The following is a 21,527-nucleotide window of genomic DNA, read 5'->3' on the forward strand; positions in this document are numbered from 1 at the left end:
TGCTAAATACTATGCGGGTCTATGTGATTCATGTCATTTGTTTAGCCCAAGGTTTGTTTGATCTTTGACCCATATGCTCCCATATACCCAGTTCATTAATAGAGATGAGTTCCGAGTCTAGAGGGGTGCTACCTCGCATTTGGTATCTTTCCAATAGGTAACCTGATCCCCGGACCCAGAATCTAGTTTTCGTAGAACGTTTTTTCTTGACTGGAGTCATGATGGGGTTTTTGTTCTTACTTAAAATTTCCCCATTTAAAAATAAAAATAAAAAGTAAGTGGCGACTCCAAACAAAACTTTTCCTCACTTGGATGAATTTTTCAAAACTCAAAAACCAGTTTTCCCTTTCACCTTTAAAATAGCGAGTCGCGCCGATCGGTGGATCGGGTAAGGGTCCACAACGGATCTCTACTAAATAAGATAAAGCAAGCATGACAATTAACTAGGAAATCAATGGATACCAAAATGATCATAGATCAAAAGCAAGTCATGATAACAAATAAAATAAAATAAAATGAGATTATACCTTGACAGTAGGTAAAAAAGCGCTATCATGAAACAGTGTTAGTGCGCAATGATAAGTATAAAATGTCTCACACAAAACTAATCAAAATCAAACAATATCAATCATGCAATTCACTTGAATTATTTTAGAAAGAAATGTTATGAATGTTGGGCCCCCATCAAAGCCTAATTGATATGTATGAATTAATCCCACAAATTCCATTATTTTGGAATTATGAAAAATTTATTCATGCTTATTAAAAATCAAGAAAAACAACAGATTATTTGAAAATCAAAGAAAATTTGTGAAAGTGTTTACCTGAAGGGAAAGGTAGAAAGTTTATTAAAAATGAGATTTTTGGTGACCCTAAACCTTAAGGAAATACAAAAAAATTGAGGACTTAAAATTATTTGAAAACTTGAGTGAATTTAAAATTATTTGAAAAAAAAAACACTAGAGTTTTGAAAATTAAATTTGAGAATTGGAATTTTGAAAAATTATTTGAAAATGAGAGTTTTGAAAATTAAATTTGAGAATTGGAATTTTGAAAAATTATTTGAAAATTGGAGTTTTAAAGGTTATTTGAAAATTGAAGTTTTGAAAAATATTTTTAAAAAAAATTGGAGTTTTGAAAATTATTTGAAGATTGAAGTTTTGAAAATTAAAACTAGAAATTGAAATTTTGGAAAATTATTAGAGAATTGAAGTTTTGAAAATTGAAAATTTGAAGAATTATTTGAGAATGAGATTTCTTAAAAATTAAATTTGAAAATTGGAATTTTGAAAAATTATTTGTGAATGGAATTTTTAAAAATTAAAATAAATTTTCAACATCCAAGGATAAAGAAACGAGAGGATGGCATGTGGCTGTCGGGATACTGGAAAGAGCCCAATCCGAATGGGCAATGGGAGGACACAAATGCACATGCATTTTAGAGACTCTGATACCTCACTGAGTACTCCAAGTATTGATGGCTGGGACATATCATTTCATTAACCTCACCCCCGTTCTTGTAAATCTTGAAGGTGGGAACACTTTTTATGTTCTCGACTTTTGCTACTGTTGGGCTTTCCTCCACTTCACCAACAAACTTCACACTATGAGTTTGCTTCTCCCATGATTTTGACAATGCATGTTGTGCCTGGGATAGAGATTCAACAACCTCAATGTCTCCAGGAAGTTCCCTCCTCAAGACCTCATAATCTTTCACTGTCTCTGTCCATCGTCCAAGCTTCCCATTTGAGACAGCTCTGTGAAGATGTTGGAATCTGTGCAACGATTAATGGTGAAAAATAGAAAAATGAGAAAGAAAAACACGAAAATTTAACGTGGTTCGGCTAATTGCCTATGTCCACGAGAACAGGGAAAAAAGATTTTTTTTTTTTTCACTATGTTAAAATTATGGTTACATAAAAAGAGTATTTATACCAACCTTTAGGAATGAAATTCCAAAAATACCCCTAAATTGTACCGCAAGGGGCAACACCCTCCAACCTATCGTTTGCCCCACAACAAAATAAGTACAAGCCTGAATGGCAAATGTCGTCACTCAGCTCCGTTCCACTTCGCTACGCTCCGGCATTTTGCCCATTTTTCTCCATATGTCTTTTCGCTCAAATATGAGCCACATACGACAACAGAAGAAGAGCCTTGGTGTAATTTGGTTGGATCTTGAGGGCGTGGTTGTAGTCCTCAACATATTTTTCCCATAGACCAAGTTTAGACCAGCGAATTGCTCTTTTGCAATATAGAACAGAGTTCGATGTATCACATACTTGAGGCATTCCCTGTAAGCTGAGCAGGCTTCTAAAAATCTTCCAGAACTGAAGAGTTCATTGCCACGGGTGAGCGCTCTTGCCACCAGTTTAACATTGTTTAGAAATTTTGCAACTTCAACATTACTGTAATCAATCAACCCCGCCTTCTCTGCTGCCGCAACTTCCCAATGCCATCTCAACATGAGCTCGGACATAGAGAACATAGGCTTCAGCAATCATACCGAAAAACTTGGTTGAGCAGGAAGGAGAATAGTGTTCAAATTTTGGAATGCTTGATAGGCAGGAATCTGCATCTTCGATTTGGTGGAGCTTCAACAAGGCCTCTGCTCTACAAGAAATGAGCTGAGGAGAAGAATCTGCCCCGCCTGCAATGGCTGCATCACATTCCCTTAGTACACTTTTCCAATCACTAATTTTTTGGGCATCAGCACATCGGTTCAGATGCTTCTCCAAAGCAAGCACTTCTGAAGCTCGGATGGATCTGGCGGTTGCCCATGTAAAAAGAGATGGCGTTAGGCATTTTCAACCTGCTCTAACCTGAAAGTGCTCCTTCAATCTTCCAAAGATTGGTAAACTTCCTTCCTCTTTGCTACCCACGGCTCACCTCTTGCAACTTCTCTATCTAATGCTCATATCATCATCATTTGAAGCTCTCTCGTTCCAGCCATCTCCCTTGCTTTGTTTTTCTCCCAATCCCAAAAAGTCTCTTTCGTTTCTTGCTACTCCCTCTTTTCTCTGTTTTTTTCTTTTCTTTTCTTCAATGTCCTCTTAAAAAAACCAGTTTTTTTTGCCACCTTTCCCTCCCCCCGGATCATCATCTACCCAGCCTTTTCTTCTCTTCACCCAAAAGTTCCCTGTTCCAACCATCATCCTCTGAAGCTCTCCATTCCAACCATCATTCCTTGTTCAGAGATGTCCCTCTCTCAACCAGCACCATGGCAAGTTGGTGGTCTTTGCCACACGTTTCAGCAGCTCGTTCATGGAAGTCGTCCCCCACTCATCCAAAATGAAAACCCCAGCTCTTCCCGAGTGACTAGCTATCATCCTTTGGTCCAAGAGGGGTCTACAGGATCATTACAAATTTTATTAAAATTCCTATCCCAATATGAAAGTTTGTTTGGAAGCACTTCATAAATAGTGTCTATTTGCTTGATCCTTCAATTCTGTAGAATACAATAAAGATATTGTGTTTGTATGGGGATGGTTATGATATCTTATATTGGATAGAAAAAAATGTTTATGATGCTAGATATACGTATATGAACTCTTAATTATGTGGACATATTTTAAAGTTATGAAAATCCATCAAATCTAAAGCTGACGATATCTATATGCTTTCATTGAAAGCAGATTGTTATAAAATTGAATTATGTTAGCTTGTGTGGTTATCTAATAACTTTATGTTACGTATTTACTCCGTGGTTATCTAATATGTTGTGTATTTCATTGTATAGTTGTTAGGCACAACTCACAAGCAGTGCTGATGAGCAGCATGGTTCATAGACTTTTGGCTATGGCGTCTTCTTTCTGGTCACAATGGTGCAACATTGGCTATGGAGGTGCTAGACTCTTTGTCTCTTTTGCGGTTATTGCTGTGGGTGCAATCTCATGGCACATATTGAGGAAGGAAAGTCTTGCATTGCCACCAGGTCCTCGAGGCATGCCTGTACTAGGCAACCTCCCATTTCTACATCCTGAGCTTCACAGCTGCTTTGCTAAAATGGCTCAAAAATATGTCCCGGTGATGAGGCTTTGGCTCAGTAACAAGCTTACTGTTGTACTGAGCTCACCCTCTCTGGAAAAGGAGGTTCTTCGAGACAACGATGCTATTTTCGTGGACCGTGGCACGCCAATTGCAATGCTAACGATGACATATGGTGGCTCCGGGTTGATATGGGCACGGTGTGACCAAAATTGGCGCATGCTTCGGAAGGTTTGGGTAGGGGAGATGCTAAGCAAAGTGAGTCTTGACAGGCTTTATGCTCTTTGACACCGAGAGGTTTAGGATTCGATGAGAAGGATATATGCAAATGCAGGTACATCAGTAAATGTCAATGAGCATACCTTCTCGGCTATGATAAATGTGATTACCAGCATGTTATGGGGAAGAACCCTAGAAGGCGAGGAAAGAAGACATGCAGACAAAGAGTTTCGACAAGTGGTGTGGGAAATGTTTGACCTCTTAACAAAACCTGATGTTTCAGATCTTTTTCCTGTTTTGGCCCCATTAGATATACAAGGCAAGAATAGTAAGATGAAGAAGCTAGGATCAAGGTTGGATCGGATTTTCGACTTCATCATCAATCACCATGAAGTTAAAGGACTAAGCATGGAATGGATAGAAAACAAAGATAAAGAGCACAAGGATTTACTACAGATCTTTCTGCAGAATGAGGAAGGCTCTAAGGGAATCTTGGACAAGACTCAACTCAAGGCCTTGTTCTTGGTAAGTCTCTTGTCCATAATCTCTTTCCTTGTTCTTGCAGTGTCATAAAATTCAATGATAATTTGGTGACATACTAACAATTTCCTGCTTTTTGCAAAATCAAAATTATCTATCTTTTGAAACTCATCTTGTTCTAAGCATAGTTCTTGTATTAGTGACCCGAAAAACTGTCAAAAATCTCCTACCGAGTCAAGGGAACTTACCTTGTTTGATCAAAATTAAGAAGGTACTAGTCAGATTTAGTATCTACCAAGTTGGGTAAACTCAGTTAATCTCCAAATTGAGTTAAAGATTTCCAAGAGAGTACTACATGAGATTGATGCATGTCTAGGTTTAAGATGAGTTGAAAAGTAGCCTTTTACTAGATAGTTTGGATAAATTCTGGTCCAAAATTCCAACCCTCCTGCTTGGCTATCTGAAATCCACTCACAAACTACTTGCCTTAAAAGATCGCCAAGTCGTTACATCTGCTTGAAGAGGTGCTAAAAGCCAAGAAAGTGTTTTGACAAAACTTAATACTTAATTAATTAAGTTGCTTTTGAGTTAAATTATTATTAAGTTGTTGAGTTAAAATTTATTACTTAATTTTTTTATTTTTAAGTATTAAGGTTGTTTGATAAAATTAACTTAAAATTTATTTTAAATTATCAACTTGAAGTATTTAGTTGCATTAATTTTAACTAATATTTATCCTTATTTATTTTAAATAATATTTATTTTTATGAATTTTAAATAATAAATTTATTTGTTAAACATCCATATTTAAAATATTATAAATAGATAAAATAACCATAAAATATTTATTATAAAAAGTGAGTTATGAATGTGGAGTTATAGTTGTAAAATATATCATCATTAGATGTGAGCAAATGAGGCAAAAATAAAAAATAAAATTAAGAATAAATTGTTTATTTTAATTTAATGCTTAAAATTACTTTAACTTTTAAGTTTGTGATATTAAGTTATTTTACTAAATATATTTAATTTAAATAAGGGTTTAAATTAAGTTATTAAATTATATCAAATCATTAATTAAGTTGATTTATCAAATGCTCACTAAGTGTCAAATGGACCGTAGAATTTTGGCCGTTGCTCAATTGATTAATCAATAGTAGATTGATCAATGGATGAATATCTTGCCTAGTATTAACTCCAACTGTTTTAGGTGAGATTGGCTTGCAGCCAATTCTTTCTGTATGACAACAACTTACTACTTAAATTTTGACAATTAGGACATGGTAGCAGCAGGAACAGATACAGCATCAAGCGCAGTAGAATGGACAATGGCTGAACTGATGAACAAACCCGAAAAAATGGAAAGAGCCCAAAAAGAACTAGAACAAGTGGTTGGTATGAACGATATGGTAGAAGAGACTCATCTCCCAAAACTTCCTTTTCTAAATGCCGTAGTAAAGGAAGTTCTAAGGTTACACCCTCCCGGACCATTCCTGGTTCCTCGTCGCACTCGTGAGCCATGTGTTCTAAGGGGCTATACAATTCCAAGCGGCACACAAGTCCTGGTAAATGCGTGGGCAATACATAGAGATCCTGAATTCTGGGACAGTCCTTCAGAGTTTCAGCCTGAAAGGTTCTTGAGCAGGAGCTTGAAATGTGATTATAGTGGAAATGATTTTCGATATCTTCCTTTCGGGCCAGGGAGGAGAATTTGTGCAGGAGTTCCATTAGTTGAGCAAATAGTACCACATATCCTAGCTTCAATGCTACATTTGTTTGATTGAAGGCTACCGAATGGGGTGAATGGTGTTGATCTCACTGAGAAGTTTGGCCTAGTGTTAAGAAAAGCGACGCCCTTTATCGCAATTCCGAAGCCAAGACTATCAAACCTAGACTTATATACTTAAATGCATGCTTTTTTTCTTCAATGGAGTTGGTACTTAAAATTATGGCCTCTTTACTTAACCAATTTTCAGGTGCTGTTATATTAGTTTGCAATCTAAGATTTCATTAGGACAGAAAAGTTTTAAGTTTCACCTCAATTAAGTCAAAATAAGTTGAAACTTTGGGAAGGAAACTTCAATTTACTGAAATTAGGCTAAAAATGGCCGTAAGAATTAGAGTTTACATCTAATAATTTTTCTAAAGCATTAAACGGGTGTTTGGTAAAACTTAATACTTTTTAAAGACTTAAATTGATTTTGAATTAAATTATTATTAAGTTGTTAACTTCAAACTTATTATTTATTTTTTACTTTAAATATTAAAGTTATTTGATAAAATCAACTTAAAATTTATTTTAAATCTATCAAAATGACATATTTACCCTTATTAATTTTAATTAATGTTTCTCCTCTTTGATTTTAACTCATATTTATTTTTATTAATTTTAAGTAATAATTTTATTTATAAAAGCAATGTTTTAAAAACCGAACCGGACCGGTCATTTGGCCCGCAAAGAGGTTGAGCCAGAATCGAACCGGCGATCGGACCGTCGAACCGGACGAACCGGCCGGTTCTCTTCGAACCGTCCGGCTCAAATTTTTTTTTTTTTCTTTTTTTTTCCTCCCAGCATCTGCACAGCTGTTCCCATGGTCGCTAGTCACTGGAGTGTTGTCCCGCTGGCAGCAGCCCCCACACGTTGGAAAGCCCTCCCCCAAAATGCTGCAAAGCCCCGTCGCCGGCCACTCAACCCCCCATCCCCCGCGGCTGTTCCCATTGTTGCCGGCAGTGTTTGAAATATCGAAAAATTTTGGCGATATTTCTCAAAAATCGTGGAGTTAGGGTTCGTGAAATTTAAATCCATTTGCGTAAAAGCAAAGAGACCCCTAGAACAAATCCAGAAAACACAGGGAGCAAAAAAAAATAGCAATTTTGTTGGTTTTCCTTGGGGTTTTGCATGGATTTTCTCAGAAATCAAACAAGGATGAATTTTCCCGGAAATCAAATGGGGGATGGATTTTCTTGGGAATCAAACAGGGGTTGCAAAGAAAAAAAACAAAAACATGATTAGATTGGTAATTGCGAGGATTGAGAGTGGCAGAGGAAAGTAGGTTTTTTTACCTTTTAGGGATTGTGTCGCCTGGAGGGGAGGGCAGCTTCAGAAAACAGAAAAGGGCTTCTTATGCTCGAGTGAGAGAATTCCTCCATATAAATAATTATTAATTATTAATAATTCATCATAATTTTTATTAAATCAAAACCGTGGCTTGAGTTGAATGTATGCTACCTTAGACTATGATACTCTTTGAATTTGTTAATGTTCATCATTAAAAAAAAATCTAATTTTAATTATTTTATTTTAAATTATATTTAATTGATTAATAAAAATATAAAAAATAATATTATAATTTTTAAAAAATTTTAATAATATATAAAAATATATATTTATGACGTCACCAGTTCAACCGGTTCGACCACCGGTCCGACCAGTGAACCGTGAACCGGTAACTTTTCCGGCTCAATGACCGGTCCGGTTTTTAAAACATTGATAAAAAGTCTATATTTAAATTATTGTAGATATATAAGATAAATATAAAAAATTTTATCATAAAAAATGAGTTATGGATGTGGAATCATGATTCTAAAATATGCTTTCACCCGTATAGGAAATTGAGGTAAAAATGATTTGAGATTAAAACTAAATTAACTGTTTTAACTTAATATTTAAAGTTAAAAATAATTTTAAGATGTAATATTAATTTATTTTACTAAACAGGTTTAATTTATTTAATGATTTAAATTAAGTTACTAAATCATATTAAGCTATTAAGTTGATTTATCAAACATTCTAAAAGTTTGGAATATCTTGAGAGATTGCTAACTTCAATTTTTTTCTAGTGCAATGATAAACAATATTAATTTAGTATGTGTGATATAATTGATTACTCAATAATAGATAAATTTACGATAAAACTGTAAAGGAACTTCCAATTCAATATTTGATTTAAGCTAATTAATACAAAGCCAAAAATATAGAATTTGTAAGTTTTTATGCCTGAATGCATTCAAAACGATTGGCTTTCTAGATGATCCCTCTAGAACAGGGTGATTATAAGAATCTTTCTAGTTACTTCGTTCTCTATTTCTATTTGAGAGAATCCTGAGGAAAAGCATTTTGTTTCCACCGAGCTAAAACAATATTTCGATGTCTCTAGTAAACCAAAGACATCCTTTACTAGCTAGTTTGCTTCAATCGCCCCTCTACAAATACAAACAAACTTAGAATTGAAGATTTAGTTACGATTAGAAATACACTTTTCTATCTTCATCCATGGATCCTTTACTCACACTCATTCAATTGGAAGTATTGATCCAATTCATAAAAATTATGTTTCGTAATTTCATAATCCAATTTCCAAATTTCATACAAGTCACGAGAATGTGTATTCTTCCTCAAATCCATCATTGAGAGGTAAAGAATACACATTCAGCTTGACTTATTTAGTGTCATGTAGATAAAAGAACTGAAAGGATCTTAATATTAATAACTTATTCACCTAAAACAATGCTTATAACCTACGACCATATAGCTTCAATATTAACTTATCATGTCACCAAGACCATTTATTCACCTTTACACCAATCATTGCTTATATTTGGCACTGCATCAATCAAACCACTTCTAAGTAAGAAACCCCATTTTCTCTCTATTGCTAAGCTAAAGGGTGGTTGGATATGAAGGAGATTTTGTTTTCTCATAAATTAATTTAATGCATTCATATTTGCCCATTCAAAGCATAATGTCATGGACATGGGTATTTCTCAAGCTTATATGTGGTACTTAGACAACTCAAGCCGCTAAGTGAGCCTTTTCTCAACCTAACTTTTTATACTAAGCAATGTACACGAATTGAAAACTATGAACAACAAAGGAAGCAAGAGTTTGAAAAATGAAACTTGTGTTGCACTAAAATGCTTTACGGGACTAAGAATGCTCTTAAGTATTTGGTGCCTTAACTAAATGAGATTATCCCCTATTTATAATCACCTATAGAACTCTTTAAAACCCTCAAAGGTTCCTTATATCTATAGAATTTTCTATAATTACCAACACAAATCCTATGTACAAGCTCTATACGAGATATTTTTGGAACACTCTATATTTCTCTACATATTTTTATTGTCTTCCACCCTTGTGTAGAAATTTGTGAATATCTTTAGGTTTCTCTAAAATCTTTCACACTTCTCCACTAGTAGACAAATGTGGATGATTTTAGGGGTTTCGAAAGCTTTTTGTTCACTATAAAAGCTCAAATAAGTGTCATTTTGATAAGTTGTGACAATAAGTTAACAATCACCTCACCTTGTCTATTTTTCTTCAAGTTTAATATTTCAACTGGTAATCCATTTGAATTGCCTCCTATGCGATGCTTGTATTGAACTAGGTGATCCTAAAGTTAAATGTGAACATTTTGCTAGTTAGATTTGATAGGCAAGCAGTAACCGTTGTTTTGGTCACTAGATTTCTGCATTGACCACATAATGGTCACATTTGCATGTAGTAAGCTCATTAGTTGTGGTTTCACGGTAAGGTGTCAAACTTAGTGACGACATTATTATTGATTAAGAATAATTGAACTATTTCTATGCTGAATGATGTACTCATTTTCTAAGTATTTTTATTTTTCAATGAATTTGGCTTACTTACAAAAATGAAAAGTAATTTAGAAATTCGTACCGTAATTGATTTTGGATATATTTATAATCTAAAAGTTAATTTTATAGCGCAATTTGCATGAGTAAATATCAAACAAAGTCCTAGTTATTTATACTTTCAAAGACTAAGCTGTGGGTCTGGTCTGGCTGAACTGTCGATCGACAATATCTTCGGTTCGGGTGGCTGAACCAATTGGCACCATTGGCCTTAAAAGGTAGATTGTTTGCCAAGCAACCATTTTAGTTGTGAGAGGACAATAATAAAAATTGAATTGAGCAGTATTTCAAACTATATAATTCACGCCAATCATGATCGAAGTTCAAGTTACAAGAAAACCATTATTCATAAACAAAAAGTTTAGTTGCCTTTCATTAGGCATCACAAGCTGTTCCTCCAGGTCCCCCAAAGAGCATAGCATACCGCCTTGGCTCTCCTGTATATCCTTTATATGCCACTTGATAACAATTAGGATTAGGGTTGTCTGTAATTTCGAGCAAGCTTGTATTTTTGGGTTCAAAAAGTATATTTGAGGAGTCAACAAGTTGCATATTACTAATAAAGCATGTCCTTGAAAAATCATTAGCAACGAAATGGCCACTACCCATTGGTGGGGCTGGCTGATTTAGAGGGCTATAAGCCTTTCCTCCAAATTGAATCTCTGAGGCAGAGTCAGCCATGGTTGTGAATATGGATTTTGGCCAATAACCAATGAATTCTTTTCTTCCATGCTTTGTTTCATGTGCCATCCACCAATTTCCTGATTTTGGATCCTGCAGTCCAAAAGGACAAAAAAAATGCATTAGTAGTGTAATTATATTAGCATAAAGTACCCAAGAACATGATAGTAATGAGCATGATTAATACATAGTCTTCCATACTTCAATTTAGACGTGTATTTAGCACTCAAATAGAGAAATTTTGGACTAAATCACAATATTGTGTGCAAGAGGAAAACATAATTTTGATAAGAGTGAGTTTTGATTTTAATGATTGTTTTCTTTTATTCATGTTCTAATTTATATTAATTCAACAAAATATAAATGAGCAACCGAAAAAATTAGGTTATGTTCAAAAACTGTTTTGAAAAACAATTCTTAAAAAGAAAAAATTTTAAATAATTTTTGAAAACTTTTTTCTCATGTTTTGTAAAATAAAGGTCTATTTGAAAACGTAAAATATTAAGTTGTTTTCTATGTTTTTAAATATATTTTTAAAACAACTTTTATATGCAGTGTTTCAATTTTAAACATTTTTTATATTTGCATAATTATTTTTTAAAATAATTATTTTTAAAAAGATAAGTAAAAACAACTAAAATATATTATTTAAAAACACCATATTTTTTGTTTTTAAGAACAAAAAACTATTTTATATTTTCTACTTATCTAAAAACACCATATATATATATGTATGTATGTATGTATGTATATATGTATGTATAGTTTTTACCTTAAAAATGAGTATATCCAATATATATTGCATATCCCCGCCGTACTCGGAAATCGGAAGCATCTGACCCAAATAGTTTTCTCGACTAATTTGTACAAAACCAGGGCACAAAGAGTTGAAACACCCGGTTGTTCGATAATTATCAGCCTATTGCAAACCAAATATACGTCTAATTAACATATTCAAACCAACAATTTTATATGATAAAATTTCATGTAAATAAAAGTTTCAAAGTCTTACAGTCCAATAAGTAAAAGATCTTGTGTGGTTGTCTCCAAACAATTTCGGATTTATCTGAAAGCATCCAAAATAAAAAATGTTACAACATGCATACGATAAGAGCTAGAAAAATCATTTTAGTCCTTAGGAAAAGGGAAGATCATAGAATTAGATCACTTACAGTCCATCCGAACTGTATGTTATTGGTTTGTTCAAGACTATTCTGAATCCATATCGAAGCTTCGCTGAATTGGTTTTCTGAAACTTTTACGTTACGGATGTTGATCTTTGCTGCAGCTCCATAATATCCTTTGGACGTGTCTGGTGCTGTTTTGACCAGTTGGAACTTCATACAAGACACGAACATGAATCAATACTTTATTTCAATTAATTTTTTGACAAGTCTAATGTTGTGTGTATATATCATGAGTTGGAAAAGATTGAAAGGCTTACATGAAATCCAAAATATTTTGAGGTCGATGGATGAGCATTTGCATTTGCGCGATAATGATTTGAGACGGCTTTTGCTGCAACTAAATCTTCCTTCCTAGTCCTTCGTATGAGGACTGTTCCTTCGGGACATTTTTCCTGTGTCTTGGGCATGGGGAGTTGCAGTATTGATTCTCTAATGTTTGGAATTTCTTTAGGGAGAGAGCTGGGTCTCATCTGTTTACAAGGTATTTAGATATGAATAAGTTCATTTCTAATAAGAGAATCAATCATAAGAATATAACAAATGAGAAAAAATGGGTTATAATTTACTAATTTGAAAATATATCCTCAAATTTTACAAATGGTTTTATTTTCATCCATATGAAAAAAAAAAAAAAAAAAAAACCTCAAATAATTACTTCTTGAAATGACACTTGTACTTGTTATATCAATAACACTAATTAGCAAGTCGATTTACTTTTGGTATTTTTTTTTTTTTAATAGTGAGATTTGATTAAAGATTTAAAAAAAATTAAAATACAATCAAAACTAAAATACTTAAAAATTAAATACAAATAAAATAAAAAAGACTTAAAAAAAATAAGTATCTCTTTCTGGATATCTATATCTATATTATACTTTACCAACAAAATTAAAGTCAATATTTTATTTTTATATTTTTAGCTTTCAAATTTTTTAAAATTTCTTATTTTATTCTCGATGTTAACCAACAAAATTTTTATTCAATTTTATTAAAAATATATATATAATATAAAATATAAAATCATTATTAACTTTAAAAATTAGAAAATATTTTATTTATTATTTGAGAGTCCTATAAAATTTTTCTACAATAATTTGTACCTTATATTAAATAATAAAAATTTATTATATATTTATCTATAGTATATTTTTATTACCTTAAAATGATAAATTATTTTTTTGATAATTTTATTTAATATTATCAAGTAAAAGGTCATTTTAAAAAATAATTATTAGACTTATAAAAAAATGTAGGTATTTTAAAATATTTTTAAATTGATGAAAATAAAACTGAGGTATAAAATTTGGAATTCTCCTTTTTTTTTCAGAAGTTTTTTTTTTTTCCTTTTTAATCTATCACTTAACAAAAAAACATGTTTTCTTTTTCAGAAAGGATTTACATTTACCTGGATTTTATGATCTTTGAGCAATGGGTGATCAAAAGCAGGTTGCTTGTTGATATCAATGCAATCCAGAATGCTTCCATCCACATCCTGTCATACATAAATATGCATCCATTAGATTTTTTATTCTAAAGATGTTACTAATGGACCAAACTGATGAACTAAACTACCAAATATGTGCATATTTGTATTTTCCCGAGAACCAAACATAACCCTATTGTTTTATTCAAATATTTGATACAAACAAGCGAGACTCCGATCAAAGTGCACTACAACTTTTAGGAGGGTAGATTGAAGTAGAAATTGAAAATCCATTTTTGCGAAGAAAAATATGAAACCAAAAACTTGAAAATTAAAATAGTGAGACCTGGAAGGATTTAACAGGCGGTTTATTCAAAATCTTGAGTTGTCTTTCTAGCTCGGACTCTTCTTTCTCCAGGACACTAATATTTCTTTGGCTTCTCCAATTTAGACCAAGAAAAATTAGTGCAAAAACAAGTAAAATCTTCATCTTGCTAGCATCAAGCAGTTTCTGAATCTAAGTCTATTAGACTTTTATGCATAGGCTCCACCATTAATGAAAATTAATAGTTAATACTATGCTTTTTTTTTTTTTTTGGTGCTGCCATTAATGGAAATTAGTCGCAGAAATGAATCAAATAATAATTTTTCTGTAAGGGAATACTACCTTTAGTGTGGATATCCCCATTTTTGCCACTAGACTTTTGCATATATAGCTCAACCTATTAATATTGAAATGAAGAGATAATTAGCATACATATATATGTGGCATATTTTTTCTGGTTATGTCATTAATGCAAATTATTGGCATAATGTATAAAATGAGTTTTCTATACCCCACCCCATTTATTTAAAATAATTTTCATATTTATCCCATTAAAAAAATAAAAAAATCTTATACCCACCCCTTTTAACCTTTTTTGAAAAATTTCTAATTTAATTACATTTAAAATATATATATATATATATATATATATTATATAAATAATTAAAATATTAAAAAAATTGTAAACTATTTTATTGAAAAGTATTTTATTATTGTTATTATTACTATTATATATTTAAAAATAGAAAAATAAAAATTATATTAAATTAAATTAATTTTATATATAATCGGAGTAAGGCAAAGCGGGACAAGACAATACCCGAACCCATCCTAGTTTTAAAAAAAAAAAAATCTTAAAACCACCGCTAACTTGTTTATTTAAATTTCAAATGTATCACATTAGAGATAGTGAGTATCCAAAAAATACTCGTCTCTCATCCCTATTTATAGTCATCCAATTTGTGCAAATTAATACTTACAAAAAGGTAATATATTTTTTTTTTTCTTTAATAATTTCATTTATTATCTACTTGCTAATAAGCATTCATTACATTTCCCAATATTCTATTAGACCAAAATTTTGGTGATTTATGTAATGAATGCTAATAGGATGGCTATAAATAGGGAAGGCAATGAGACGGGTTTTTTCACGACCCAAAATTTTTGGTGATTTATGTTTTATTGAAAAAAAAATTCTTTAAATTGTACACAAAGATCAACTGAATTTGGCCTATTTGTCTTACATATCACTATTTTCTTTTTTATATATAATTCATTATTTGTCAATTCTTTGGTCTATAACATTGATGTGAAACATGAACAACAATCATGATATATGTGCTTGTAATTTCTAAAATTGAAATTAAACCACAACATATTATAATTTGAGTATAGTGATCATGATCAAGATTTAGAATAGATGACCAATTTGACATAATTGTATCAGTTTGGACTAGAGCATTCATGGCTTCGACTTTCTTTTTATAATCATAGTCTGACCTATTCTCACAAGATACGTAAACCAACATTGGCAACCTTGTATTAACTTTTGTTGTATCAATCAAGCTCTCGCCATCTGCTTCTATGCCAAAACCTAGTTCTACATTTGGGGGTATTAACATTGCCTGCAAAATCATAATAGGAATTTTAGTGTTCAAATTTTCACCCAATTCAATATATATATTTTTTTCAATTCAAAATCAAATTAGATGAAAATTACCTGAATTATACCAACATGATATCCTCTTGAGTGGTTTATCTCTATTGATGACAATGTTCCAGGCTAATATAAACCATCAACCATCCAAGTAGCTTTTGGAACTTTAATGGGTTCCGAAAGATTGTCCCTCATCCCATTTATTTCTTCTTTGCTCAAAGCTCTTCATAGGCATTATATGCATCCAATCTTCACCTTATAGATTCTAGTAAGGAGTTGATTCTCACCTTGAGTTCATCATATTCCCTCTTTTTCAAGAAATCGTGTTTTTGCACAAAATATGCCTTTTTTAATAATAAAATAGGTATAGAGAAAGGAAAGGCAAATGTATTTAACAACACACTAAAGAAAAATTCAAAGCAAGCCAAAGAAGTCCAAATTCATCCGATAACTCAAAATGCTAATAACACTTAATGAGAAACATCATAAGCATTGAACTAAGTTCCTAAATTTTTCAACAAAAGTTAGTAACTGATACAAAATCTTTATTTGAAAAAATAAAATTCGTACACCATTAACCAACCTTGCTTGTGATAATATCAAACAGCTCAACTCCAACTTTTGCACCAATTTGACCTCCACATTGTCTATTTTTTGTTAGGAAGTCTTTATTAAGAAATTGATCTCATTTGCAACAAAGAAAGGAGAGGTTGACTAAAATTGATAGGTAAAAGGAAAGAAATTGTAAGAAATGTAATGATGTTTGCTTGAAGGTTTTCAAAAACACCAAATTCTGGTGAGAACAGACTAAGTATGGTTCTCTACTACAAATCCCCTTTTGCAATTACAAACCAACAATACTACTACCACTACCACAAAGAGAATCCAGTGTACTTCACATAAAGCAACCCTACCAACATCCAGAAGAGGGATATACACCATTCATAACTGATTTTGAAAACCAACTAGTCACAATTGTGACAATTGTTGGTAAGTATTAGTTGTGTTCTCTGTCAGTAACATTGTTTGTGTTTGTGTTGGGAGGATATGATTTTTATTAGTTATTTATTTTTTTGATAGAAAAACAAAAATAAATATATAAGACATAAAAGACAGTACTGTATAGAGGATATACAAGAGGCACAATAGAAAAAAGAAAACACATCTCTTTTCGAAAAACAGCAAACCAATGACCTTTTGTTTGCAATTTAGACCATCTATAAAGTCTAACATTGTACAAATAAGCAACTACTAATGACACCTTAGACACCTTAAAAGGAACTTAATAAGGGTCTCCTTCTGCCTTTGATATGAATGTTTTTCTTCATTAAAAAGGTTTAGGTCGACATGCTCTCTCCAAATAAATTAACCAGAGCAAGCACAAGGGAGCCATTCACTAAACCTTCCTCCTAATTGGCTTATACAATCCTCATAGTTTTCTAGTTGACTTGAGACAAACCCACTGCAACCCTAAAATAATCAACAACAAAGCCCACAACTTTTTGGTCCTATTGTAGTGAATCCAAATGTCATTTGCCTCCAGGCAAAAATACAAGTCCTTATAGCACTAGTTCCCAAACCTAGTGAAAGTGAACATGGAACAAAATTATCTTCAAGATTACCTTGATGTGTTTTTTGTTTCAATAGGATTGCCCTTGTTCATGGAATAACCTTATGATTTTTGAATTAGCACTAGTTTCCAAACCTAGTGAACAAGGAAAAAAATTATCTTCAAGATTACCCTGATGTGTTTTTTGTTCCATGGGATTACCCTTGTTCATGGAATAACCTTGTGATTTATGAATTGGCATTCTTCAACCATAGAAATTCAGAAAAGGTAGACAACAAAATTTTAGTTCTTAATCATGTTTTGATAACTAGGCAAAAAAATTATAATTCCTAACATAGTTTTACGTTAGGGAAACTATTCATGAATAGGGCATTCCTCCTTGGTTTAAGACAAGTGACCACATCATTCTAACCGATACATTTCTCTACCATGACAACAGTTCTCAACTTTCTTAACTGTCTCAATTCTTCCACTAAATTCTTGTCTTCAAACAACACCACCAAACATGATTTAAGTAGGATAAAAATAAAATAAAAAATAAAAAAATTGTGAGAATTCAACATTTAAACTAGAAAATGAAGCCTGGTCGTAGTATATTTAAGGTAGCCTTGAATTCTCAACAACTAAATGGGCTATTAACCAACAAAAAAAAAAGCAACTAAACCACTCCTTTTTAACATGGAGAAAATTGACGAAACTCAAAGAAAGATCCAACTTGCATTTTCTCTTGTCCTAAATGCAGAAGACCCCAAGCCTTGAATTTCTCACTCTCATTCCTTATGGCTATGTTTGGTTCCAGAAAATGCGAGAGAAAGAAAATTGGGAGGAAAAATAGAAGGAAAAAAAAAGTTAAGGAAATGGATATAAATTTTTTTACTTGTTTGGTTATCCATGGAAAATTCAAGGGAAAAAAAAAAATTCATTTTCTTTTGTTTGATTAACCACGAAAAAAAGTCAAGGAAAAATAGAAGGAAAACAAAATCAACAATTTATTTTAAATGGTTATCAATTTATTGAATAATAAAATAAATTAATCCAATAAAAAAAACTATTGAAAAGAGTGAATTTTTCGACATGAAACATTGCTCATAAAAAGTCTCTGCTATTATTTTTTTATTAATAATTATAAGATTTATGTATAAAATTTTCCTCATGCAATACAAATAAAATATACGAGTAATAACTATTTTCAAGGGAACATTTACAGCTAATAAAAAGCTCTTAGAAAAATTCAAAAGGATTTTAGGAATCAAAATTTAGAAATAAAATATGTTCATATAATGTAAAAATAAAAAGCTACTATATAAAATATAAAATTCAAAATTAAAAAGGATTTTCTAAATCTAAATTTAAAAATTAAATTTGTAAAAATAAAAAGATGCAATATAAAATATTTTTTATTTGTAAAAATAAAAAATAGTAACTTTTTATTTTTACATATTTAATTTTTAAATTTAGATTTAGGGAATCTTTTTGAATTTTATATTTTATATAGTAGCTTTTTATTTTTAGGGTATATGAAAATATTTTATTTCTAAATTAAGATTTAGAAAATCTTTTTGAATATTGCTTTTATCGATATAAAACAACAATCAAGCCATCAAGAAACATTCATTATCGAAGTCGACTTCAATTATGGCAAACACAAGGTGAAGAAACATAGCATGTCTTCAGCAAATACAAATATGGTGAAAAAACAGAGCATGGGAAGACAGAAGATAGAAATCAAAAAAATCGAGAAGAAAAGGTCCTAGGTCCTTGGAGGTCACCTTCTCCAAGCATCGAACATGACTCTTCAAGAAGGTCGGCGAGCTCTACTTTTTGTGCAGTGTTGAGGCCACCATCATCATCTTCTCTCCGAGCAGAGGGCCTTCATCTTCGACCACCTCTCCGCGGACGCTGTCATCGATCGCTTCCTGTATCACGAGACCAACTCTCGTGTGCTGCGCTAGTTCCGGTGAAGACGATAACAGCCCGATAAAATTTTCTCCACCTTTTCCCTTCTCTTTTTTCTCTTATTTTCCTCATTATTTTTTAAGGAAAATAGTAGGGAAAATATTATGATATTTTCTTTAATATTTTCCTTTTTTTTTTCCATCATATTTTCCATGTCACCCAAACTAAAGAAAATAATTTTCCACATGATTTTTTTTCCTTTCTTTAGCATTTTCCGGGAACCAAAGATATCCTATATCTTCGTAGAAACCAAATGGAGCATAGTAAACCTTAATTTACTTAGTAGACAAATTAACAATGTCAGACCAAACAAATACATAATAACGATAATATGAATTTAAATAACACAAGCAAGTCAAGTTTTTGAAACTTTACCACTTGGTTTGTTGCAGTATCAGCCATTTTAGTCATTGTCTGGCACCAGCTGAACCATTGAGAATGTCAGGAACAAAACTAGAACATGAAAAATGTAGAATGCAATAAGACAGCGTTTTGTTTAAATGGAATCAAATCCAAATTCCGTAAACCCTAAATCAACTATAACAACTCAAATTACATGGTATTCGTTGGAATCCAAATCAAATCCAATTCTCAGCAACCAAACACAGCCTTGGAGATGTAAGTTGCCGCGGATTCCAACATTTTCTATAATTGGATTTTATAATTCGTTTGGAGCATAGTGGGATCCATGGTGAGGGGTTATCATGGGAAAGGTTTAGGGATGGGTATTGGTATGGCTTGAATGAATTTGCTATGCTCATTTTCTTTTAACTAGGAACTAAGCACTATATAATTGATAATATAATAATGGGCACAGGATAATCACTAAAATTAATATCTAGTAAAAATTATTTGCCATAAATTGACGTAAATTGAGAGAGCAAAATTGTGGAATAATTTTATTCTCCTTCCTTCTCAGAAAACTACATTAGCTTTATACAGAAAAATCTTAGCTATATAAAAGGAAACTAATTACTTGGCTATATCAAATCCCATGATTTATGGGATATTCTAACAAAATAGGAAACTAACTAAATTAACCTAATTCTAGGAATTTTGGCTGTTACAAACAAACTCTCCTAAACTAGCATAATTACTATACACAGCAAAATACAAGTCATTAATTTACAACCATAATTCACGTTTTCCCACTCTCCCCCTCAAGCTGGTGAATAGGTATTCACCATTCCCAGCTTGGATACAAAGCTTTGAAACACTGAACTACTTAGCCCTTTGGTAAGTATATTGGCAAGTTGACCATGTGTAGACACATAAGGTGTACATATCAATCCACTATCCAACTTCTCTTTAATGAAGTGTTTGTCAATTTCAATGTGCTTCGTTCGATCATGTTGTACCGGGTTGTGAGCTATGCTGATTGCAGATTTATTATCACAATAGAGTCTCATTGGGCCATCCCATTTAATCTTTAAGTCTTCTAAAACGATCTTCAACCATAGTAGTTCACACACACCCTGAGCCATTGCTCGGAATTCTGCCTCCGTACTAGACCGCGCTACCACATTCTGTTTCTTACTCCTCCATGTCACGAGATTTCCACCAAGAAAGGTGCAATATCTAGAAGTTGACCTTCTGTCAATAATTGAGCCAGCATAGTCAGCATCTGTGTATGCATCAAGTACTAACCCTTCATTCCTTTTGAACAGAATACCTTTACCTGGTGTCCCTTTGAGATATTGTAACACTCAATAAGCTACCTGCAAATGAGCTTCCTTTGGACTATGCATGAATTGACTAATCACACTCACTACATATGCTATATCTGGTCGTGTATGAGAGAGATAAATGAGCCTTCCCACCAAGCGTTGATACATTTCTTTATCTACTGTAGCATCATTTTCTGCCTCTCCGAGTCTAAGATTCGGATCTATTGGAGTACTTGCTGGTTTGCATGCGGTCTTGCCAGTTTCTTTAGGAAGATCTGTAACATACTTCTGTTGGGAGATAAAAATGCCTTGCTTAGAGTGAGCCACCTTAATACCAAGAAAATATTTCAACCTCCCTAATGCCTTGATCTCAAATTCCTTAGCCAAACATTGATTTAGAACTTGTCTCTCCTTGTCATCGTTTCCTGTCACTATTATGTCATTGACATACACCAAGAGAGCTGTGAGTCTCCCCGAAGATGAGTGTTTAATGAACAACGTATGATTTCCTTGACTTTGCCTATATCCCATGGTTATCATCACTCTTGCGAATCTTCCAAACCATGCTCATGGTGATTGCTTAAGTCCGTACAAGGCCTTTTTTAATTTACATACAATATGAGCAGCTAAATTATTGTCATAACCTGGTGGGACCTCCATATAAATTTCTTCCTCTAGTTCTCCATGCAAAAAAGCATTCTTGACATCAAATTGCTGCAA

At 32.4% G+C, this 21,527-nt stretch overlaps 1 protein-coding gene and 2 pseudogenes across 1 annotated transcript; 2 read left to right on the top strand and 1 right to left on the bottom strand.

Annotated features, from left to right (window-relative positions):
• Window positions 1–1,438: 1,438 nt before the first annotated feature.
• Window positions 1,439–3,329, bottom strand: LOC117933286 (annotated as a pseudogene).
• A 469-nt stretch (window positions 3,330–3,798) lies between these two features.
• Window positions 3,799–4,275, top strand: LOC117933287 (cytochrome P450 98A2-like). Its single transcript, XM_034854664.1, has one exon. The coding sequence runs from the start codon at window positions 3,799–3,801 to the stop codon at window positions 4,273–4,275; it is 477 nt and encodes a 158-aa protein (XP_034710555.1).
• A 312-nt stretch (window positions 4,276–4,587) lies between these two features.
• LOC117933289 lies at window positions 4,588–6,593 on the top strand (annotated as a pseudogene).
• The last annotated feature ends 14,934 nt before the right edge of the window (window positions 6,594–21,527 follow it).

Source organism: Vitis riparia, chromosome 16 (assembly GCF_004353265.1).
Source record: "Vitis riparia cultivar Riparia Gloire de Montpellier isolate 1030 chromosome 16, EGFV_Vit.rip_1.0, whole genome shotgun sequence".
Taxonomy (NCBI): domain Eukaryota; kingdom Viridiplantae; phylum Streptophyta; class Magnoliopsida; order Vitales; family Vitaceae; genus Vitis; species Vitis riparia.

Excerpts from the sequence above, each read along its gene's own strand:
- LOC117933287 (XM_034854664.1), top strand. The coding sequence starts at position 3,799 with ATGGCGTCTTCTTTCTGGTCACAATGGTGCAACATTGGCTATGGAGGT.